Raw genomic sequence first — 21,520 nt, 5'->3', positions numbered from 1 at the left:
AGGAAAGACAGACTCTCCTAAAGACTGACAGGATATGAACACTGGCTCCCTGTTGCAGTTCAAAGGAGAAAGAGATACCAGGCACTATACAAATGGGAAAGAAGTATTCAGACATAAAATGTACTGTACATAAATGTACTGCTGATAGCTGGATGTGGGCCAGTGTGACAATACAGAACAGTGTAAAGCCACAGACAGAAAATGCTCATAGGGGCGGAGCAAGATGGCCGAATAGGAACAGCTCCAGTCTCCAACTCCCAGCGCGAGCGACACAGAAGACCGGCGATTTCTGCATTTTCAACTGAGGTACTGGGTTCATCTCACTGGGGAGTGCCAGACGATCGGTGCTGGTCAGCTGCTGCAGCCCGACCAGCGAGAGCTGAAGCAGGGCGAGGCATTGCCTCACCTGGAAAGCGCAAGGGGGAAGGGAATCCCTTTTCCTAGCCAGGGGAACTGAGACACACAACACCTGGAAAATCAGGTAACTCCCACCCCAATACTGCGCTTTAAGCAGACAGGCACACCAGGAGATCATATCCCACACCTGGCCGGGAGTGTCCCACACCCACGGAGCCTCCCTCATTGCTGGCACAGCAGTCTGTGATCTACCGGCAAGGCAGCAGCGAGGCTGGGGGAGGGGCGCCCGCCATTGCTGAGGCTTAAGTAGGTAAACAAAGCTGCTGGGAAGCTCGAACTGGGTGGAGCTCACAGCAGCTCAAGGAAACCTGCCTGTCTCTGTAGACTCCACCTCTGGGGACAGGGCACAGTAAATAATAACAAACGCAGCAGCTCTGCAGACGCAAACGACTCTGTCTGACAGCTTTGAAGAGAGCAGTGGATCTCCCAACACGGAGGTTGAGATCTGAGAAGGGACAGACTCCCTGCTCAAGTGGGTCCCTGACCCCTGAGCAGCCTAACTGGGAGACATCCCCCACTAGGGGCAGTCTGACACCCCACACCTCACAGGGTGGAGTACACCCCTGAGAGGAAGATTCCAAAGCAAGAATCAGACAGGTACACTCGCTGTTCAGAAATATTCTATCTTCTGCAGCCTCTGCTGCTGATACCCAGGCAAACAGGGTCTGGAGTGGACCTCAAGCAATCTCCTACAGCTACAACCTACAGCTGAGGATCCTGACTGTTAGAAGGAAAGCTATCAAACAGGAAGGACACCTACACCAAAACCCCATCAGTACATCACCATCATCAAAGACCAGAGGCAGATAAAACCACAAAGATGGGGAAAAAGCAGGGCAGAAAAGCTGGAAATTCAAAAAATAAGAGCGCATCTCCCCCGGCAAAGGAGCGCAGCTCATCGCCAGCAACGGATCAAAGCTGGACGGAGAATGACTTCGACGAGATGAGAGAAGAAGGCTTCAGTCCATCAAATTTCTCAGAGCTAAAGGAGGAATTACGTACCCAGCGCAAAGAAACTAAAAATCTTGAAAAAAAAAGTGGAAGAATTGATGGCTAGAGTAATTAATGCAGAGAAGCTCACAAACGAAATGAAAGAGACGAAAACCATGGCACGAGAAATACGTGACAAATGCACAAGCTTCAGTAACCGTCTCGATCAACTGGAAGAAAGAATGTCAGCGATGGAGGATCAAATGAATGAAATGAAGCGAGAAGAGAAACCAAAAGAAAAAAGAAGAAAAAGAAATGAACAAAGCCTGCAAGAAGTATGGGATTATGTAAAAAGACCAAATCTACGTCTGATTGGGGTGCCTGAAAGTGAGGGGGAAAATGGAACCAAGTTGGAAAACACTCTTCAGGATATCATCCAGGAGAACTTCCCCAACCTAGTAGGGCAGGCCAACATTCAAATCCAGGAAATACAGAGAACGCCACAAAGATACTCCTCGAGAAGAGCAACTCCAAGACACATAATTGCCAGATTCACCAAAGTTGAAATGAAGGAAAAAATCTTAAGGGCAGCCAGAGAGAAAGGTCGGGTTACCCACAAAGGGAAGCCCATCAGACTAACAGCAGATCTCTCGGCAGAAACTCTTCGAGCCAGAAGAGAGTGGGGGCCAATATTCAACATTCTTAAAGAAAAGAATTTTCAACCCAGAATTTTATATCCAGCCAAACTAAGTTTCATAAGTGAAGGAGAAATAAAATCCTTTACAGATAAGCAAATGCTTAGAGATTTTGTCACCACTAGGCCTGCCTTACAAGAGACCCTGAAGGAAGCACTAAACATGGAAAGGAACAACCGGTACCAGCCATTGCAAAAACATGCCAAAATGTAAAGACCATCAAGGCTAGGAAGAAACTGCATCAACTAACGAGCAAAATAACCAGTTAATATCATCATGGCAGGATCAAGTTCACACATAACAATCTTAACCTTAAATGTAAATGGATTAAATGCTCCAATTAAAAGACACAGACTGGCAAACTGGATAAAGAGTCAAGACCCATCAGTCTGCTGTATTCAGGAGACCCATCTCACACGCAGAGACATACATAGGCTCAAAATAAAGGGATGGAGGAAGATTTACCAAGCAAATGGAGAACAAAAAAAAGCGGGGGTTGCAATACTAGTCTCTGATAAAACAGACTTTAAACCATCAAAGATCAAAAGAGACAAAGAAGGCCATTACATAATGGTAAAGGGATCAATTCAACAGGAAGAGCTAACTATCCTAAATATATATGCACCCAATACAGGAGCACCCAGATTCATAAAGCAAGTCCTTAGAGACTTACAAAGAGACTTAGACTCCCATACAATAATAATGGGAGACTTCAACACTCCACTGTCAACATTAGACAGATCAACGAGACAGAAAGTTAACAAGGATATCCAGGAATTGAACTCATCTCTGCAGCAAGCAGACCTAATAGACATCTATAGAACTCTCCACCCCAAATCAACAGAATATACATTCTTCTCAGCACCACATCGTACTTACTCCAAAATTGACCACGTAATCGGAAGTAAAGCACTCCTCAGCAAATGTACAAGAACAGAAATTATAACAAACTGTCTCTCAGACCACAGTGCAATCAAATTAGAACTCAGGACTAAGAAACTCAATCAAAACCGCTCAACTACATGGAAACTGAACAACCTGCTCCTGAATGACTACTGGGTACATAACAAAATGAAGGCAGAAATAAAGATGTTCTTTGAAACCAATGAGAACAAAGATACAACATACCAGAATCTCTGGGACACATTTAAAGCAGTGTGTAGAGGGAAATTTATAGCACTAAATGCCCACAAGAGAAAGCAGGAAAGATCTAAAATTGACACTCTAACATCGCAATTAAAAGAACTAGAGAAGCAAGAGCAAACACATTCGAAAGCTAGCAGAAGGCAAGAAATAACTAAGATCAGAGCAGAACTGAAGGAGATAGAGACACAAAAAACCCTCCAAAAAATCAATGAATCCAGGAGTTGGTTTTTTGAAAAGATCAACAAAATTGACAGACCACTAGCAAGACTAATAAAGAAGAAAAGAGAGAAGAATCAAATCGATGCAATTAAAAATGATAAAGGGGATATCATCACTGACCCCACAGAAATACAAACTACCATCAGAGAATACTATAAACACCTCTACGCAAATAAACTGGAAAATCTAGAAGAAATGGATAATTTCCTGGACACTTACACTCTTCCAAGACTAAACCAGGAAGAAGTTGAATCCCTGAATAGACCAATAGTAGGCTCTGAAATTGAGGCAATAATTAATAGCCTACCAACCAAAAAAAGTCCAGGACCAGATGGATTCACAGCTGAATTCTACCAGAGGTACAAGGAGGAGCTGGTACCATTCCTTCTGAAACTATTCCAATCAATAGAAAAAGAGGGAATCCTCCCTAACTCATTTTATGAGGCCAACATCATCCTGATACCAAAGCCTGGCAGAGACACAACAAAAAAAGAGAATTTTAGACCAATATCCCTGATGAACATCGATGCAAAAATCCTCAATAAAATACTGGCAAACCGGATTCAGCAGCACATCAAAAAGCTTATCCACCATGATCAAGTGGGCTTCATCCCTGGGATGCAAGGCTGGTTCAACATTCGCAAATCAATAAACATAATCCAGCATATAAACAGAACCAAAGACAAGAACCACATCATTATCTCAATAGATGCAGAAAAGGCTTTTGACAAAATTCAACAGCCCTTCATGCTAAAAACGCTCAATAAATTCGGTATTGATGGAACGTACCTCAAAATCATAAGAGCTATTTATGACAAACCCACAGCCAATATCATACTGAATGGGCAAAAACTGGAAAAATTCCCTTTGAAAACTGGCACAAGACAGGGATGCCCTCTCTCACCACTCCTATTCAACATAGTGTTGGAAGTTCTGGCTAGGGCAATCAGGCAAGAGAAAGAAATCAAGGGGATTCAGTTAGGAAAAGAAGTCAAATTGTCCCTGTTTGCAGACGACATGATTGTATATTTAGAAAACCCCATTGTCTCAGCCCAAAATCTCCTTAAGCTGATCAGCAACTTCAGCAAAGTCTCAGGATACAAAATTAATGTGCAAAAATCACAAGCATTCTTATACACCAGTGACAGTCAAACAGAGAGCCAAATCAGGAATGAACTTCCATTCACAATTGCTTCAAAGAGAATAAAATACCTAGGAATCCAACTTACAAGGGATGTAAAGGACCTCTTCAAGGAGAACTACAAACCACTGCTCAGTGAAATCAAAGAGGACACAAACAAATGGAAGAACATACCATGCTCATGGATAGGAAGAATCAATATCGTGAAAATGGCCATACTGCCCAAGGTAATTTATAGATTCAATGCCATCCCCATCAAGCTACCAATGAGCTTCTTCACAGAATTGGAAAAAACTGCTTTAAAGTTCATATGGAACCAAAAAAGAGCCCGCATCTCCAAGACAATCCTAAGTCAAAAGAACAAAGCTGGAGGCATCACGCTACCTGACTTCAAACTATACTACAAGGCTACAGTAACCAAAACAGCATGGGACTGGTACCAAAACAGAGATATAGACCAATGGAACAGAACAGAGTCCTCAGAAATAATACCACACATCTACAGCCATCTGATCTTTGACAAACCTGAGAGAAACAAGAAATGGGGAAAGGATTCCCTATTTAATAAATGGTGCTGGGAAAACTGGCTAGCCATAAGTAGAAAGCTGAAACTGGATCCTTTCCTTACTCCTTATACGAAAATTAATTCAAGATGGATTAGAGACTTAAATGTTAGACCTAATACCATAAAAATCCTAGAGGAAAACCTAGGTAGTACCATTCAGGACATAGGCATGGGCAAAGACTTCATGTCTAAAACACCAAAAGCAATGGCAGCAAAAGCCAAAATTGACAAATGGGATCTCATCAAACTAAAGAGCTTCTGCACAGCAAAAGAAACTACCATCAGAGTGAGCAGGCAACCTACAGAATGGGAGAAAATTTTTGCAATCTACTCATCTGACAAAGGGCTAATATCCAGAACCTACAAAGAACTCAAACAAATTTACAAGAAAAAAACAAACAACCCCATCAAAAAGTGGGCAAAGGATATGAACAGACATTTCTCAAAAGAAGACATTCATACAGCCAACAGACACATGAAAAAATGCTCATCATCACTGGCCATCAGAGAAATGCAAATCAAAACCACAATGAGATACCATCTCACACCAGTTAGAATGGCGATCATTCAAAAGTCAGGAAACAACAGGTGCTGGAGAGGATGTGGAGAAATAGGAACACTTTTACACTGTTGGTGGGATTGTAAACTAGTTCAACCATTATGGAAAACAGTATGGCGATTCCTCAAGGATCTAGAACTAGATGTACCATATGACCCAGCCATCCCATTACTGGGTATATACCCAAAGGATTACAAATTATGCTGCTATAAGGACACATGCACACGTATGTTTATTGCAGCACTATTCACAATAGCAAAGACTTGGAATCAACCCAAATGTCCATCAGTGACAGATTGGATTAAGAAAATGTGGCACATATACACCATGGAATACTATGCAGCCATAAAAAAGGATGAGTTGGTGTCCTTTGTAGGGACATGGATGCAGCTGGAAACCATCATTCTTAGCAAACTATCACAAGAACAGAAAACCAAACACCGCATGTTCTCACTCGTAGGTGGGAACTGAACAATGAGATCACTTGGACTCGGGAAGGGGAACATCACACACCGGGGCCTATCATGGGGAGGGGGGAGGGGGGAGGGATTGCATTGGGAGTTATACCTGATGTAAATGACGAGTTGATGGGTGCAGCACACCAACATGGCACAAGTATACATATGTAGCAAACCTGCACGTTGTGCACATGTACCCTACAACTTGAAGTTTAATAATAATAAATAAATTAAAAAAAAAAAAAAAGCCACAGACACAAAGAGAACTTGCACACATTCAAAGACTCAAATTCACAGACCTCCAACAGGTGCTCATAAGAAAGACTGAGAGCAGAGCAGGAGATGGGAAGAACCATTCCCTCAGAAGGGTAGGCTTGGAAGAGGGGAGCTACTGTCGTGGTAGAAAATGCATAAAGCCCCACTAAGAACTATTTCTCCCAGAACAAAAGCCTCACACTGCAGGAAGAGGAGCATCAATTCCTGCTGTATATAAGTGTAGACACACTGCAGTTGGGAAAAGAGCAAACAAAACCCCTCTATTCCTGGAGAAGGTGCAGAAAGCAGTCCTGAGTCCAGGATTTGATGCCATTATTATTACAAAACTCCTACCACTACACTAAGTGAAGGGGAGGAAACCTTCTCCACTATAGACTTGCCAAAGGTGTCAGGCAGAGTCTAGATGCCATGAGAAGGGGTAGTATCACTGACCAAGCCTGTCACTGAGGACCAGGGATGGAGGACCTGCCCAAGTCTGAGAATGGAATAGGAAAAGAAACAATGCTTGGCCCTCCCTCTCCAGGCAAGCAAACACCAGTCTACTGCTGGAAGATGGGCAGAAGGAGAGAGCCCTTCTAAAGCACAGGCACACAGGGAAGGCCCAAAGTTGAGGATGAAATAGGAAAAGGCCAACAATAAAAACTCTTTAGCACCCCAGCTGCCACCCTGCACACAAGCTAAATCCTAAGAAATTCTAAGCCAATGGTTCACTATAGGTAATGAGAGCAACACAAAACCAAAACCCAGCTCATGTCCTAAATGGCCTACCAGAGGAATAGGCATGACTATTTCTAGGCATAAATTCTATTTACTTCAGTCTCTTTTTTTCTACACCCAGTACCAACACTCAATCAGATATATAGACATATAATGAAGCTGCAGCAGCTGCAACAACAGAAGCCAGTGTCAAAAAGCAAAGCAATCACAGAAAAAAATATCAGCAACAACCCATCTGTCAGAGTTATCCAACAGGGAATTTTAAATAACTATCATTAACATATTTAAGCTCTATGAAAAATGCAGACAAAATGTATTATCAACAGAGACAGAATCTGTAAGAAGGTGTCAAATGGAAATGTTGTACATAAAAAAAACACTGTATGCTTTCAATGGGTTCATTAGTAGACTCGACACAACCAAGAAAGGAATCAGTAAACTTGAAGATAGGTTGATAGAAATTACCTAACTGAAATACAAAGAGTAAAAAGAATAGGAGAAAAGAAAAAGTAAAAAGCAACCAATAACATTAGTACAGCTTCTTTGGAATACAGTTTGTCTGTTATGCACTTATGACCCAGCAATCCCACTCCTAGATATTTACCTTAAAGTAACGGAAACTTATGTTTACACAAAGTTTGTGAATATCTGTGGTATTATCCATAATTGCCAAAATCTGGAAACAACCCAGTGTCCTTCAACTGGTGAATGGAATACTATTCAATAAAAAAGAAATTAAATACTGATAAATGCAATGACACAGATGAATATCAAAAGAATTACGCTAAGTGAAAGAAGTTGGACTCAAAAGGCTACATATTTATGATTCCTTTTATATAATACCTTGAAAAAGACAAAAGTAAAGAGAATGAAAATAGATTACTGGTTGCTAGGCACTGGTGGTAGGGTTGAGTTAACTACAAAAAAATACAAGAGAAATGTGTGGGGAGATAGAAATGTACTATACCTTGATTGTGGTGGCAAACCTTGGTCAAACCTCATAGAACCGTATGCTAAAAGGGTGAATTTTCCTGTATGCCTCAGTTTAATTAAGCATGTTTTAATTAATTAAAATTATGCCTCATTTTATAAAACCATATTCTTATAACAAACTATTTTTGTATATTTTGTATATAGTGTGGACTGTGACAGCTTTATAATATGTTAACATGGCTAGGCTGGACCACTTTTCCCAGAATTCTGTTTCCTGAATGCTTCTAGCTAAGACAGGGCACAAGCGAGGTCCTCATGTCAGATATGGAAGGCGAACATGGGGCAGCAGCTATTCTGTGCTCAGATGCACTGTGGATGATCTCTTGACTCCCCTCATTCTATATGTGGAAGGAAGAACCTAAAATCACAACAGTGCCAATCCTACCTGAATGAATATAACTGGCATGTCATTCTATCTAAATTTCAAACAAGTTTACACAAGAATGAACAAAATAATTTAAAATCACCGAGGTAGCAAAAACTTGCCCAAACAGCTACAACAATGTATTTTTTTTAAATTAGAGGGAGGATTTTCCTTTCCAGATAAATTTAGAATGAGTAGAATCAAAACAGAATAATATAATATGTCCACAGGAACAAACAAGTCAATTAGTAAAAAAATTTAGAGAATACAAAAAGATCAAACATTTTTGGAAACTTAATACGTGATAAAAGTATATATAAATTCATTTGGGAAATGTGGTTTATTTAGTGAATAGTGCTGGTATAACTGTCTAGTCATATGACAGAAAATACAGTTTTCTATACCCCTATAATATTTAGCAATATTTTTGTATGATATCTTCAGTTTAATAATTGTGTAATGTGATATTTTCTTAATTGGGTTTGATATGTTTCAAATAAAGTCATTAGAGAAGACGTTTCCAACATTTGATGGGACGTTGGTTATGGATGACCTCCAAGATCCTCTCCAACTCCAAGGTTTTTGAGGTGTGCATGTGATCCCTCAAGTTTACAAACACAAATTTTATAAATATATATATATACACACATACACATATATATAAAGTATATATTCATAGTTCTAATTACATTTATATTATATATACATGTAAATACACATACACAAAAAGTTCTGAAATATTATTCAGTGTTATAATTTATTATGCATATTTGTTGTTTTCTTTTTTCCCCACTATAAATATGTGATAATTTGTAATCCAAAAATGTTATTATTTTACTTACAAAGCATATATTGTGCAACAAATTTTTAAAAAGGAAATTAGGAAGCAGGTTGTTATTTTTCAAATCTATAAAATATCTAGCTTTAAAAAAATGGATTTTACTAAACTGACATATTTAATACCTTAAACTACTTGAAGAAAGGACAGAAATTAACCATTGTGAATATGGGGTGTGGAGCATTTTTTTAATTGTATTTTTTTATTTTTAAAAGAAAATCCTAGAAAAGCATATTTTCCCATTTTTTGAAGTTTTTTCTAGCTCTTTCCTTCATTGGTATTAGAAATATCTTTGTGCATATCTCTAAAATAGAGCCTCAACTTGTTACTATAAATAGGATGATGTCATACCAGAAAGTAGAGGGGAGAGAGCCTGTGAGGGCCCTGCAGGCTCCTCCTTCTCACTGCTCGACCTGTCTCTTCTGAAGGGGCCTCTGGCTGTCCACATGCTGGGATCACTGCCACTAGAAAAGAAATGTATATATTTGCCCATGGTTTCAAAGAATATATACATTTGAGAAATACTTTCTAATCATCTTTATTGATTATTTAATTGATATTCACTTCCATTTCAATTCAGTCACCCACTCCCATTGTCATCACCTGAAACTGGCTCACTTGTGAGATAATTCCCAAATGCCAATGTCTGATCATAAACTCCATCTCCTCCCACTACTTTTACCTTGCAAACTAGTCGCCTCAGATCCATCCGCCTATTTACCTTCTCCTCTCCTTTACCTAGGCTGCGGGAGGGAAGTACTAGGGTTACCGGGCTTTCTAATATCAGCAGAGAGCCATTTGGAAAACACCACCATGTCCCTGGTTGGTTTCCTGTACCACTCTTCCATGGCAGCTAATTCCAAGCCACCATCCTGTTAGAGTCCTTATCTTAATACTTTCTCTGCCTTAGTAAAACTGTAACTTCTTCTAGAAAATACAAGCCAGAAAATAGAAATTCTTTCAATTTATTGTCTTTTAAAACATTTACTTAGATGCATCAATGTCTTTCTTATACCTTGCTTTCTGCCTGTTCAAAATTCATCCTTCCATGTTCTTAACCTGATTCCTTCTGCCTCCTCTAAGGTACTTTTCTATAACTTATATATTTTTTTAACACATCATGAATCACTCCCTATCTACAAATTCTTTCATATCATACTCAATTTTCTGTATCTAAAAAATAGAAAATGCTTTAAACTCTGTCTAGCTATTAATCGTTAACAGATTTTTCAAATACTAGCCCATATTCACTTTCTGTTTCCTTTGCAACCTCTCCACACTCAGCTGACTCGCTAATGCTATCAACTTGGCTCCTGTTGCATTTTCATTTGCAACCCTACCTAGCAAAATCCTCCTAACTTGACTTCCGCAGCTAACCTTCAATGTTTAGAGAAAATTCTTACTAAAACACAAACTTAATTACACCTGCCCACCAATATCAGGATAAATCAAAGCCCCTTATCAGACACCTAAGTTTAAGATATTGGCCAGGTGGCCTCTGTGTACTTTTTCATCACCATCTCCACTGATTTCCTACCTCCACTGTATGCTTTAACCTTAGCAAAATAAATGCCTTTTTCTTTTACTTCTGTAAGGCATTTCGGGTTTCTTACTCTTTTCTCCTTCTCATTTTTTCTTGGATTACTATAAACATTTAATTAATCTCCACTGACTGCCACTTCCAGCTATCCTCACCTTGCCACCAGCATTCCTCCTTTTGTGTGGATAAATAGACAGTTTCACAAATAAAACAAAAAGACCCTCCCTATGCATCCTTTTCATTTTAATAGACTGAATAAAATGTATATTCAGCTTCACATATTGGCGTTACTTCCCACTCCAGCCCACGCTGTATTTTGGGCTCCACCTCTCATCTTCTCCAGCTTCCTGGCATTCCACCTCACACACACCCTACAACTCTTGGCACCTAATATTTCTCCCCATTAGTAAGATATTTTTACAACTCCTTACCCTCGCTCAAACTTCTTCCTCTTGCCTGAAACGTTCTTCTCCTTTTCACCTGCTAGGTTTCTATTTAATTAAATCCTAAATTCAACTAAAATATCTTTTCTTCAGAGAAGCTTGTGGGAAACCTCCCTCATGCATAGCCAGTCTTCTGTACCCGCAATCTTTGGATTTTGACTCTAAAATAATGTTTACTACATTGTACATCAATTTGGCTTTTATATGTCTGTTTTCCTAATTAAACTGTGAACTGAAGAGCAAAAAATATATAGTAGTTTTTATTTGTGTACAATGCTTAGTATATCATAGAATCTCAAAATGCCTTTGGAATTACTGTTGTTTAATGCACTTCTGAAAGTTGTACATACAAATTTCATACAATACACATAATATAAAGAATATACACATTCTTATACAGTGCTATTCCAGTGAGGGTAGCTAAAATCACTGATAAATCTCTAAGAAAATATGGCTTAACAAAATGTTTCCTCATTTGATGTTTTTGCTTATAACACCTAAATTTGAATATTTCATAAGCATGAAAACTTGTTTCTTTAGTTTTCCTAATGGAAATTTACTGTTCTTCAGGTACTTTAAATTTTTTAAATATATACTACCAGAAATTCACCATACTAATAATCCTATTGTTTATACCATATAATTTTCTTTCTGAAAACAGATTACATTTCTAACAAAATTTAGTGCTGTACTGAGCACTTCATGCTACCTCAAGTACACTGACCACTTCAAAAGCTCCAAGCATATTTGCAAAAGCTCTGACACCAGGTAACTATTGAGAGGATAGAGAAATTGAATCCTTCAAGAATACTTTTCTCTTGTGTTAATTACCATATTTGTGAGATCGTAACCATATTCCTAAGACAGCTAAATCAGGTTTATAAAAGGCTATATCTTGAAAAATTAAACATTTGAGGGCCATTATTCACTGTCTCCATGCAGAGGGCTAGCTATGAATATAAGTAGCATAAACAGAAAACTCACTAAATAAGCATATTAGTTATACCTTTCTGAAGGCTCTTCAAAAATATCCTCATAATCATTACGTGGGAAATTCCGAAGAGAAGGTTTTACCTTCTCTGAGTTAACTTTCTTTTCAAAAACCTACAGACATAAGAAAGGAAACAAATTATAGCCCTGGTTTTAGAAAAAATATGGTTTAAAAGAAACATGATTTCTATAGCTACTTAAGAAGAGTGAAAAGATCTGCAATAATGGAATTATAACCACAATACATAGTATAATTCTGCTCCTAGAAAATCACTTAACTGTATATCTCCCTATAAAATATTTTTCAATCTGTCAAAACAGTGCAGAGTACTATGTAAACAGAAGTTATTTATATTGAATAACTCAAGTGATTTTCAAAACTAAATTTTTAAAAAGCTTCGTTTGAGAAAAAATAGATTTATTACTTCAGCCCATAAGAGATTTTCTTGTAAGTGTTCACCATGTTTTGTTTACTGTGAATATAAAACTCCTGCCACTATATTTATCTTTACTTTAGTACTTGCACCATCCAATCTACTAATTCTAAGTATTTCTCCACATTTCACTGCCCAATTTTGCACTGGAGAGACTTCCGTCTTGACAACTCGCAGTGCCAATGCCCCAGTCATCGTATACACGTTTCCTTCCTTCCTTGTCTAATACTGTCTTGCCATACTTGACCTTCTGTTTTCTCAAGAACATCTTTTGAATCAGCTGATCGAATCTCATTCACACACAAAAATAACTTTGGGATTATTACTGAAATTAAGTGATACAAATTTTTAAATTTAAATTGGAAATAAGCGATATATTTATATATTAAGTATTATTATCCACTAACATGATACAGCTACCCAGCAAACACATTATAAAATATTCTTAATAAAGACAATGTACACTTTTTCTTAGATTTACTGCTAAACACTTTAAGTGGCACAATTGTAAATGTAATGTTATAGATTAGACCTTATATTTGCTACACACTGCTCAGTCCACAAACCACATGTTTTTACATCTAGTATTTTTGTGCACATTCCATTCTAAATACTTTAAACTTCCATTATGATTTCTTCTTTGACTAATGAGTTTACTAGTGTTTGCTTGGTGTATATTTAATTTTTACTTTAAAATCACAGGAAAATGTCCACCTAAGATTCCTTCTCATTAAACTATGTAGCTAACCAATACATTAAATGAAATAAGCTTCACAGAGTTGAACTAGTTTTGAAATCAGCACTGATTGGGAGATCCCTAAAAATTAATTTCAGGATAATTAAAATTGAAATGTAGAAACTGTGGCTCCAGTGGGATGGAGGAAAAGAAGTGGGACAGCGCTATTACACAAACATGATCCCACTTCCCTCCTATGAGACATGTTTAAAAGTCATTTGAGTACAATTCATTTACTTAGAAAAAGTAACATCTGGAAGTCCTAACACAATTTAAACCTGAGACATCTTTCAAGTCATGGTTCAAAATCAAATTGATTATATTTATTTTTTAAAGAAGCAAACTGTTCTAGATGGCTGCAATTCAAATTTAAGGTTGACTAACATATGTCTGATTGAGTGAAATGTGATTTTGCTAACAATACCAAGAACTAACATGGAGAAACATAATAAATTATCAACATGGCAGGACTTTTGGAGACTGCTCACTGAATCAAATTAATATCAAATTTTTTTAAATGTTAGAAAATGTTTTCTGAGGAGCCTAAGTTAGCTTTTCTGTACTCCATGAAGCAAGGATTTATGAGGACAAAGTGAAAACAGTAACACAGATAGGAGCCTGGTTTCTAGTCTGTGACTCAAGAGTTGTAGGATCATAGACAAATTGCTTCAGCTTTCACCTCTAAAATGAATGCCGGCATAAAAATAACAGGCCAGCCGTGATGGCTTATGCCTATTATCCCAGCACTTTGTGAGGCCGAGATGGGTGGATCACTTGAGGCCAGGAGCTCAAGACCAGCCTGGCCAACATGGTGAAACCCTGTCTCTACCAAAAATCCAAAAAATAAATTAGTCTGTCTCAAAAAAAATTAGTAATGCTCCAAATCTAACCAACTTCAAGTCTATGAGTCTAGACAATTTCTAGGGGACAGCATCTATCTGAAAGGACATAAAAACGGCTACAATATCAAATTGTTTCATGAAATATAAGAAAAACAAGTTCTAATGAAATCAGGTAATTTTCCCAACACTCTAAAAACCATCCAGGAATGTTCTAAGATCCTTTTTTCTTAAAGGAAACTTTAAAGCATATCAGAATTCATCCTAGATAGGCCAAGCTATAACTTAGAAAAAAAAAAACCAAAGTAAAAATATAAACAAAATCACGAAATGTGCTCAGTTCTAGAAGAAGTCAAATAAGACTATAAGACTATACAAAGGATCTACTTGGGCCATTCTGTGAAGGTGTTTCCATTCAAACTGTCTCTGCTTCAAACAGGAAACCATTCTGATCAGAGAAAAGAATGGCTCAAGAGTGAGCTAAGAGCCCAACATGGCACTAACAGCCATAGATTCACAGCCAAAGATGTGATGGTAGCCTTGATGTGCCCAACTTAAGTATAGCAGAGAACAGACAGGAGATAATAACTAAGTTACAATGTTGTTCTTAAAAGCGGCACTCCTGCCCATCTGGGGTGGAGGTGGCAATTGAACGGGGGAAGTGGTAGAAGCAGTATTTGGTCTATGTACTGACTTTATCTCTATTATTGCTGTAACTTACAGGAAATGAGCACAAGGCCAGCATCATCATGGCAGTTCCAAAGCTCTAGTTGACTAGGTAAGAGAAAAAAAATGCAAAGCACCCGCCAGACTAAAATCCATTTCCCTTTTTTTGTGTCCTAACCCTAGCACTATCTCCACAAATGGGGTAATGTGTTGAAGTAAGAGGTTTTGTCACAGACTTTTCACAGCCCTCTACTTTTCCATAGTTTGGAGACACCCAATCATGCTGTCTCAAACAATGAAAAAGTCCACAATCAATACATCTAAAGGTGCTTCAAACTTCACGTGAAATTTATTCTGTATCTTCATTAGTAGCACAAAACAAGTGCCTGTAAAATTTCTAGAGTAGCGTTAGAAAATGCAGTTCACTAGAAACTTGGCAAAAAGTTCCACTCTTTCAAATCCCTATTTTGGTCACTGTCAACACTATAGTGCAAAGAATTAAGAAATTATTTTGGTGAAAACAAAATAGATACCCATTTCCCAGAGAGCATAGTCAACAACTTAGGTATTAGCCAAAATTAGTAGAGATCCCTCTCCTTTTAGTCTTACCTTTGATCTAGGTGTGCTTTTCTTACTTGATGAAGGCAAAGTCTCCCTGAAATTCAGGTCTTCTTCTTCAGAGTCATTTCCCTCATAATCTTTTACTGAACAAAGCGGGGGAAAAACTGATCAAATAGAAAACACTACACAGAAGGAAAAATGGAGACTTAATGAGAAAAAACAAGCTACATGAGGGGAATTTTCACCTACTTTTCCTGTTTTCCAAACACCCATCTTTATCTCCTATGGTAATCATCTCTTTCCCCCCTGCTTTGAAAAAAGCAACATAGCAAAGCTGATCCTTCTTCTAGGATTATCCTCAGGGAGTTGACTTTTGAGCAGTTCCCTTGTTCCTCACTGCCACATTATTCAAGAAAGTACTCTTCAAGTAAATCCTAGATATTTACAACCTGCAGAACCCATGCATTGGGATCTACAGAATACAGTCTTCTGTGATTCAGAGTCTATTTCTTGAATAAAGAATACTGTGTTACAAAAGTCACACTTTAACTTCTTGTATTATTTATAATTTATAAGTTAGCAAGCAATATGTTAAATTATATAGAAAATTGTTTTCAGCTTTGTTGAAGGATGTAATATGAATCATCCCAAGGAAACTCTGGGTTTCTAATATGATTGTTCCTAATTACTGTGTAAATTTTACTGCACAGACTCTTTCAGATAAGAAGCCGAGAGAAAATTTTCTCTGATCTCAGTATTGAGCACTCACAGTACTGTTTCTCATACCGTAGCAGCATGAAATAGTATGATTTAGAACTTCTGTGACATGGCATATTACAAAATCAATAAAAATATAGTAAACAAGCACTATGGAATTGAAAAAGTGTGTTCCTGAATGTGTGTTAGAAAGGAAATCTAATAGAAATTATGAACCTTTATAACATATGAATTAATTTTATAAATTAAAACATTAAGAAATGTCAATGAAGGGACAACATATCAAAACTAATGTAAAGTAGCTAAATGAGTATTTAGATAGAGGGAAAATGTATAGGTTTAAATATGTTTACAAAAAAAGTAGAAAAAAAACCTGATATAAATGAGTTTTGTATTCAATCATACAGGCCAAAGAAAAACCGAGGAAACCCAGAGAAACTACAAAGGAGGAAATCATAAAGAAAACTATAATAATAGAAAATAAGCCTAAAGAATAATCAGCAAAATCCAATACACTAGTTCTTTGGAAAAAAACTTAAAAATACACAACCCTCTTTCACTATCAATCAATGGAGAGTAAGTGCACAAATGACATTAAAAATGAAAAAGAATGGCTTCTCAGCCTTTTGGCTAAGATCAAGTGTGAAAATGAAAAAGCACACAACTACAGACGCAACTCACATTTTTAAAGGTAATAAGCAAATACTATGAGAAACTTTAGGAAAATCTGATGAAATGGAAACTTTTATAAGAGAATTATAAGTTATGAAAATTTACTCCAGAAGATGTAGAAAGCCTAAATAGTGTAATAACCATTTAAAAAGTCAAACCAATAATCAAAAATACCACTCCCAAGAGGAAAAAGCATCTGGGCCCAAACAGGTTTCCAGATGGCATTTTATCAGACTTTCAGTGAAGAAAAATCTCTTTCTTATGCAAACGGTTTTGAAAATAGGAAATTCTGCAAACCTAGGAAGGAGCTTCAAGTGCTAGAAAAAAAAAAATTAACAGAAAAAAAAGTCTATAAGAAATATAAACAAGCAACTCATAGAAGGTGACTTACAGGCCAGTAATGTATTTTTAAAAAGTCCAGTCTCACCTGACAAACAAAAAATGAAAATTGAAACAACCTACAACTTACTTTTATTTATGCTTATGAGAGATTTACTATAATAGGACTTAACCACAACTAATCAGAAAATAGGACAAAATATATAAAACAATAATTTTCAGACCTTGAACAACAGATTATGATCCCAGAGAGAAGGGGGTGAGCCTTCTGGTTGCTCCAGATCATGGTCTCCAGGAGTTTGCAGGCTATAGCTCAGGAAAGGAATCGAGGTCCAGTGATTCACCGATTGAGAAGAAAAAGATCAAAGTTAGGAGAGGCTGAGGCAGCCAGAATTTGTAGGGCAGAATAACAGGGAGGACTATTATTATATTATTATAATAATAATAGGAGGGAGCTATACAGAACAAGAGAAGTCTAAGTAGCTGCAAAGAAACCCACTCATGTCTTTTGCAGAATGTAGATAAGCTTATATGAAGGAAGAAATCTCTGACACTCAGGAAGGATCACCGGAAAGTAGCAAGCCACATAATTCCTAGAAACAGTTCATATGAGCCAGAATGAGGAGACCCTGCAATATAGGGACATTGAGGATAGTGCACAGAAGAGATACCTCTTAGTAGTAAAACCATCCCTGGAACAGAAGCTCCTTAGGGCCATCTATAAAAAAGGTGAAGAGCAAGCCTCAGACAGGATCAGGTTAAACTTCAAGTAACATAACTACGAGGCAGAAAAACCCAACATTCTTTAAAGAAATATCAAGGCCGGGTGCGGTGGCTCATGCCTGTAATCCCAGCACTTTGGGAGGCCCAGGCAGGTGGATCATGAGGTCAGGAGTTCGAGATCAGCCTCACCAACAAGGTGAAACCCCATCTCTATTAAAAATACAAAAATTAGCTGGGCATGGTGGCGTGCACCTGTAATCCCAGCTACTCAGGAGGCAGAGGCAGGAGAATCACTTGAACCCGGGAGGCGGAAGGTTGCAGTGAGCGCACCACTGCACTCCAGCCTGCGAGACAGAGCAAGACTCTGTCTAAAAAAAAAAAAAGAAAGAAGAAGAAGAAAAGAAAGAAAGAAAAAGAAAAAATCTAGCACCAAAATCATGTAATTCACAATATGTAGTAAACAATTAACAGGTATGCAAAGGAATAGAAAAGTATAACCCATAGCCAAATTAATCAATCAATAGAAATGTACTTAGAAATGACAGATGACAAAATTCAGAAAAAAGAACTTTTTAACTATTATAAGTTTTTAAAAGGTGCTCAAGGAAATAAAGAAAAACATGATACAATAAAAAGATATAAATAATGTAAAAATAAGATATACTGAAATTTCTAGAGACAATGTATGAACTAAAATAAATTAACAGCAGATAAGGCAGTAGAGAAGGAAAAAAATCAGTGTCTGTCAATATACAGCAAGAGTGTATCCAAAATGAAGCACACAGTAGCAAAAAAAAAGAAGACTGAACAGACTCAGCAAACTGGGACAACGTAAGTGAACTAAAATTTCTGTAACTGGAATACCAAAAGTAAAACAAATATGAAGAAATAATAGCTGAAATGTTACCAAACTATATGAAAACTATAAACCAACAGACCAAAGAAGATCAATAAAATACAAGTGTAATATATGAGCTTATAGAAAAATCACGTTCATGTATGTCATATTCAAATTACTGACAAGAAAAAATGCCAGAGAAAACAGACACATTAAATATAGAAAAACAAAGATAAGAATGATGGATTTCTCATCAGAAATCATGCATGCTAGAAGATAATGGTGAGGACATTTTAAAGTATTGAAAGAATATAGAATTCTTATAGAATGTCAGTATAGAATTCTATACCCATTTTAAAGTATTGAAAGAATATAGAATTCTTATAGAATGTCAGTATAGAATTCTATACCCTGAAAATATATATTTCAAAAAATAAGACTTCTGTAGACCAATAAAAATTAAGATAATATCCAGCCTGCACTAAACAACAACAATAAAAAATTAAAGGAAGTTTTTCAGACAGAAGGAAAAGGATAAAATATGAAAATGTAGACCTATACAAAGGAATGAAGAGTGGCAAAACTGGAAAATATATGAGCACATAAAACAAACTCTTTCACATGTTCTAATTTCTTTAAAAGATAACTCAATTTTAAGGAAAAATAATCTATTGTAGGGTATACAACACTCACAAAAAATTGGTATCAATAATAGCATGAAAGGCAAACGGGAGGAAATGGAAATATCCTATGTTCCTACAACTATATGTGAAATGGTAAAGCAGTCCCTGCTTACACATAGGGAATGTGTTCTAAGACCCCCAGTGGATGCCTAAAACTTAGGCTAGTACTTCCTGCACTGAAGTCTTAAATCCCTCAAAGTCATCCATGAGAGTTAAAATCAATTTCTCCCAAACTCCTGTTAATGTTGACATTTTGATCTCCCATAAATCACAAATGTTCTTAATGGTGTCTAGAACGCTGAGTTATTTCCAAAAGGTTTTCAATTTACTTTGCCCAGAACCATCAGAAGAATCACTATCTATGGCAGCTACAGCCTTATAAAATGTTTCTTAAATAATGAGACATGAAACTCAAAATTACTCCTTGATTTCTAGGCTATGGAATAGATATTAAATCAGAAACTAAATCAGTCATTTTTAAAAAACCTACGAATCAGAAAGAGCCCGGGCCGGAAGGATTCACAGTCAAATTCTACCAGATGTATAAACAAGAGATGGTACCAATCCTACTGAAACTATTCCAAGTAATCAGGAAGAGGGACTCCTCCCTAACTCATTCCATAAGGCCAGCATCGTTCTGATACCAAAACCTGGCAGAACACAAGGTCTAATATCCAGAACTTATAATGAACTTATAAATGAACAAGCAAGAATCAAACAACCCCGTTAAACAATGGGCAAAGGACATGAACAGACAATTTTCAAAAGGAGACACATACGTAGCCAAGAAGCATAAGAAAAAATACTCAATATCACTAATCATCAGAGAAACGCAAATGAAAACCACAATGAGATACCATCTTACACAAGTCAGAATGGCTATTAGTAAAAAGTAAAAAAAAATAAAAAATTTGTGAGGTTGCAGAGAAAAGCGAACACTTATACACTGCTGATAGGAATGTAAGTTCAACCACTATGGAAAGCAGTTTGGAGATTTCTCAAAGAACATAAAATAGAACTACCATTTAATTCAGCAATCACATTACTGGGTATATGAAGGGATAGAAATTGTTCTGTCATAAAGACACAAGCACATGTATGTTCACCATAGAACTTTTCACAATAGCGAAGACATGGAATCAACCTGCATGCCTGTCAACAGTGGAGTGGATAAAGAAAATGTGGTACATACACACCGTAGAATATTACACAACCATAAAAAGAATGAAATTATGGCCAGGTGCGGCGACTCATGCCTGTAATCCCAGCAGTTTCGGAAGCCAAGGCAGATGAATTACCAGAGGTCAGGAGTTTGAGACCAGCCTTGCCAACATGATGAAACCCTGTCTCTACTAAAACTACAAAAATTAGTGGGGCATGGTGGCACACACCTGTAATTCCAGCTACTCAGGAGGCTGAGGCAGAAGAATTGCTCGAGCCTGGGAGATGGAGATTGCAGTGAGCCAAGATCGCACCACTGCACTCCAACCTGGCTGACAGAGGGAGACTCTGTCTCAAAGAAACAAACAAACAACAACAAAAACAGAATGGAATCATGTCCTTTGCTGCAACACGGATGCAGCTGGAGGCCATTATCCTAAGTGAATCACTACCTGGGTGATTGAAATCATTTGTTCACCAAGCCACAGTAACAAGCAATTTGCCCATGTAACAAACTTGCATATGTACCCCCAAGCCTAAAATAAAAGTTGGAAAAAAAAAAAGTCTACAAAACAGTTTGGGTAGCTTTCCATGTTTTCCCATATTCTAGCATAATTGATTTAGCATTAAAATTAGCTTTTTCAGAAAAGTTTGCAACTGTTAAAGGATAGTTTTCAGAAAAAGAAAATCATGGCTCTCATACAGATATATAAATGAACATGTTACTTTATTATATTCATTAATCAGTGAGGGAACCAGGCAGATGTTATTTTAAAAAAATTTTTTTAAACCCATAATACTGTGTGTTAGTCTGTTTGCATTTACATACAGGAATGTCTAAGGCTGGGTAATTTATAAAG

General features: G+C 37.3%; 1 protein-coding gene across 2 annotated transcripts in view; it reads right to left on the bottom strand.

Annotated features, from left to right (window-relative positions):
- Positions 1-15,898, bottom strand: part of PTPN20 (protein tyrosine phosphatase non-receptor type 20) — a 69,708-nt gene extending 53,810 nt beyond the window's left edge. Inside the window, exons 1-3 of one of the 2 annotated variants that reach the window (XM_073018995.1) lie at positions 15,576-15,898; positions 12,308-12,405; positions 9,670-9,782 (exon numbers count right to left, since the gene is read on the bottom strand). In XM_073018995.1, the coding sequence (XP_072875096.1) occupies positions 9,670-9,766 (97 nt within the window). In that variant the 5' untranslated portion in view covers positions 9,767-9,782; positions 12,308-12,405; positions 15,576-15,898. The remainder of the gene's footprint in view (positions 1-9,669; positions 9,783-12,307; positions 12,406-15,575) is intronic. The other variant, XM_007962648.3, reaches the window with a different exon arrangement.
- Between the last annotated feature and the right edge of the window lie 5,622 nt (positions 15,899-21,520).

The sequence above is a fragment of the Chlorocebus sabaeus genome, chromosome 9, assembly GCF_047675955.1.
Source record: "Chlorocebus sabaeus isolate Y175 chromosome 9, mChlSab1.0.hap1, whole genome shotgun sequence".
In the NCBI taxonomy this organism is placed as follows: domain Eukaryota; kingdom Metazoa; phylum Chordata; class Mammalia; order Primates; family Cercopithecidae; genus Chlorocebus; species Chlorocebus sabaeus.
The sequence above is the reverse complement of the archived record's forward strand: the minus strand, read 5'-3'. Positions and strand labels throughout refer to the sequence as shown.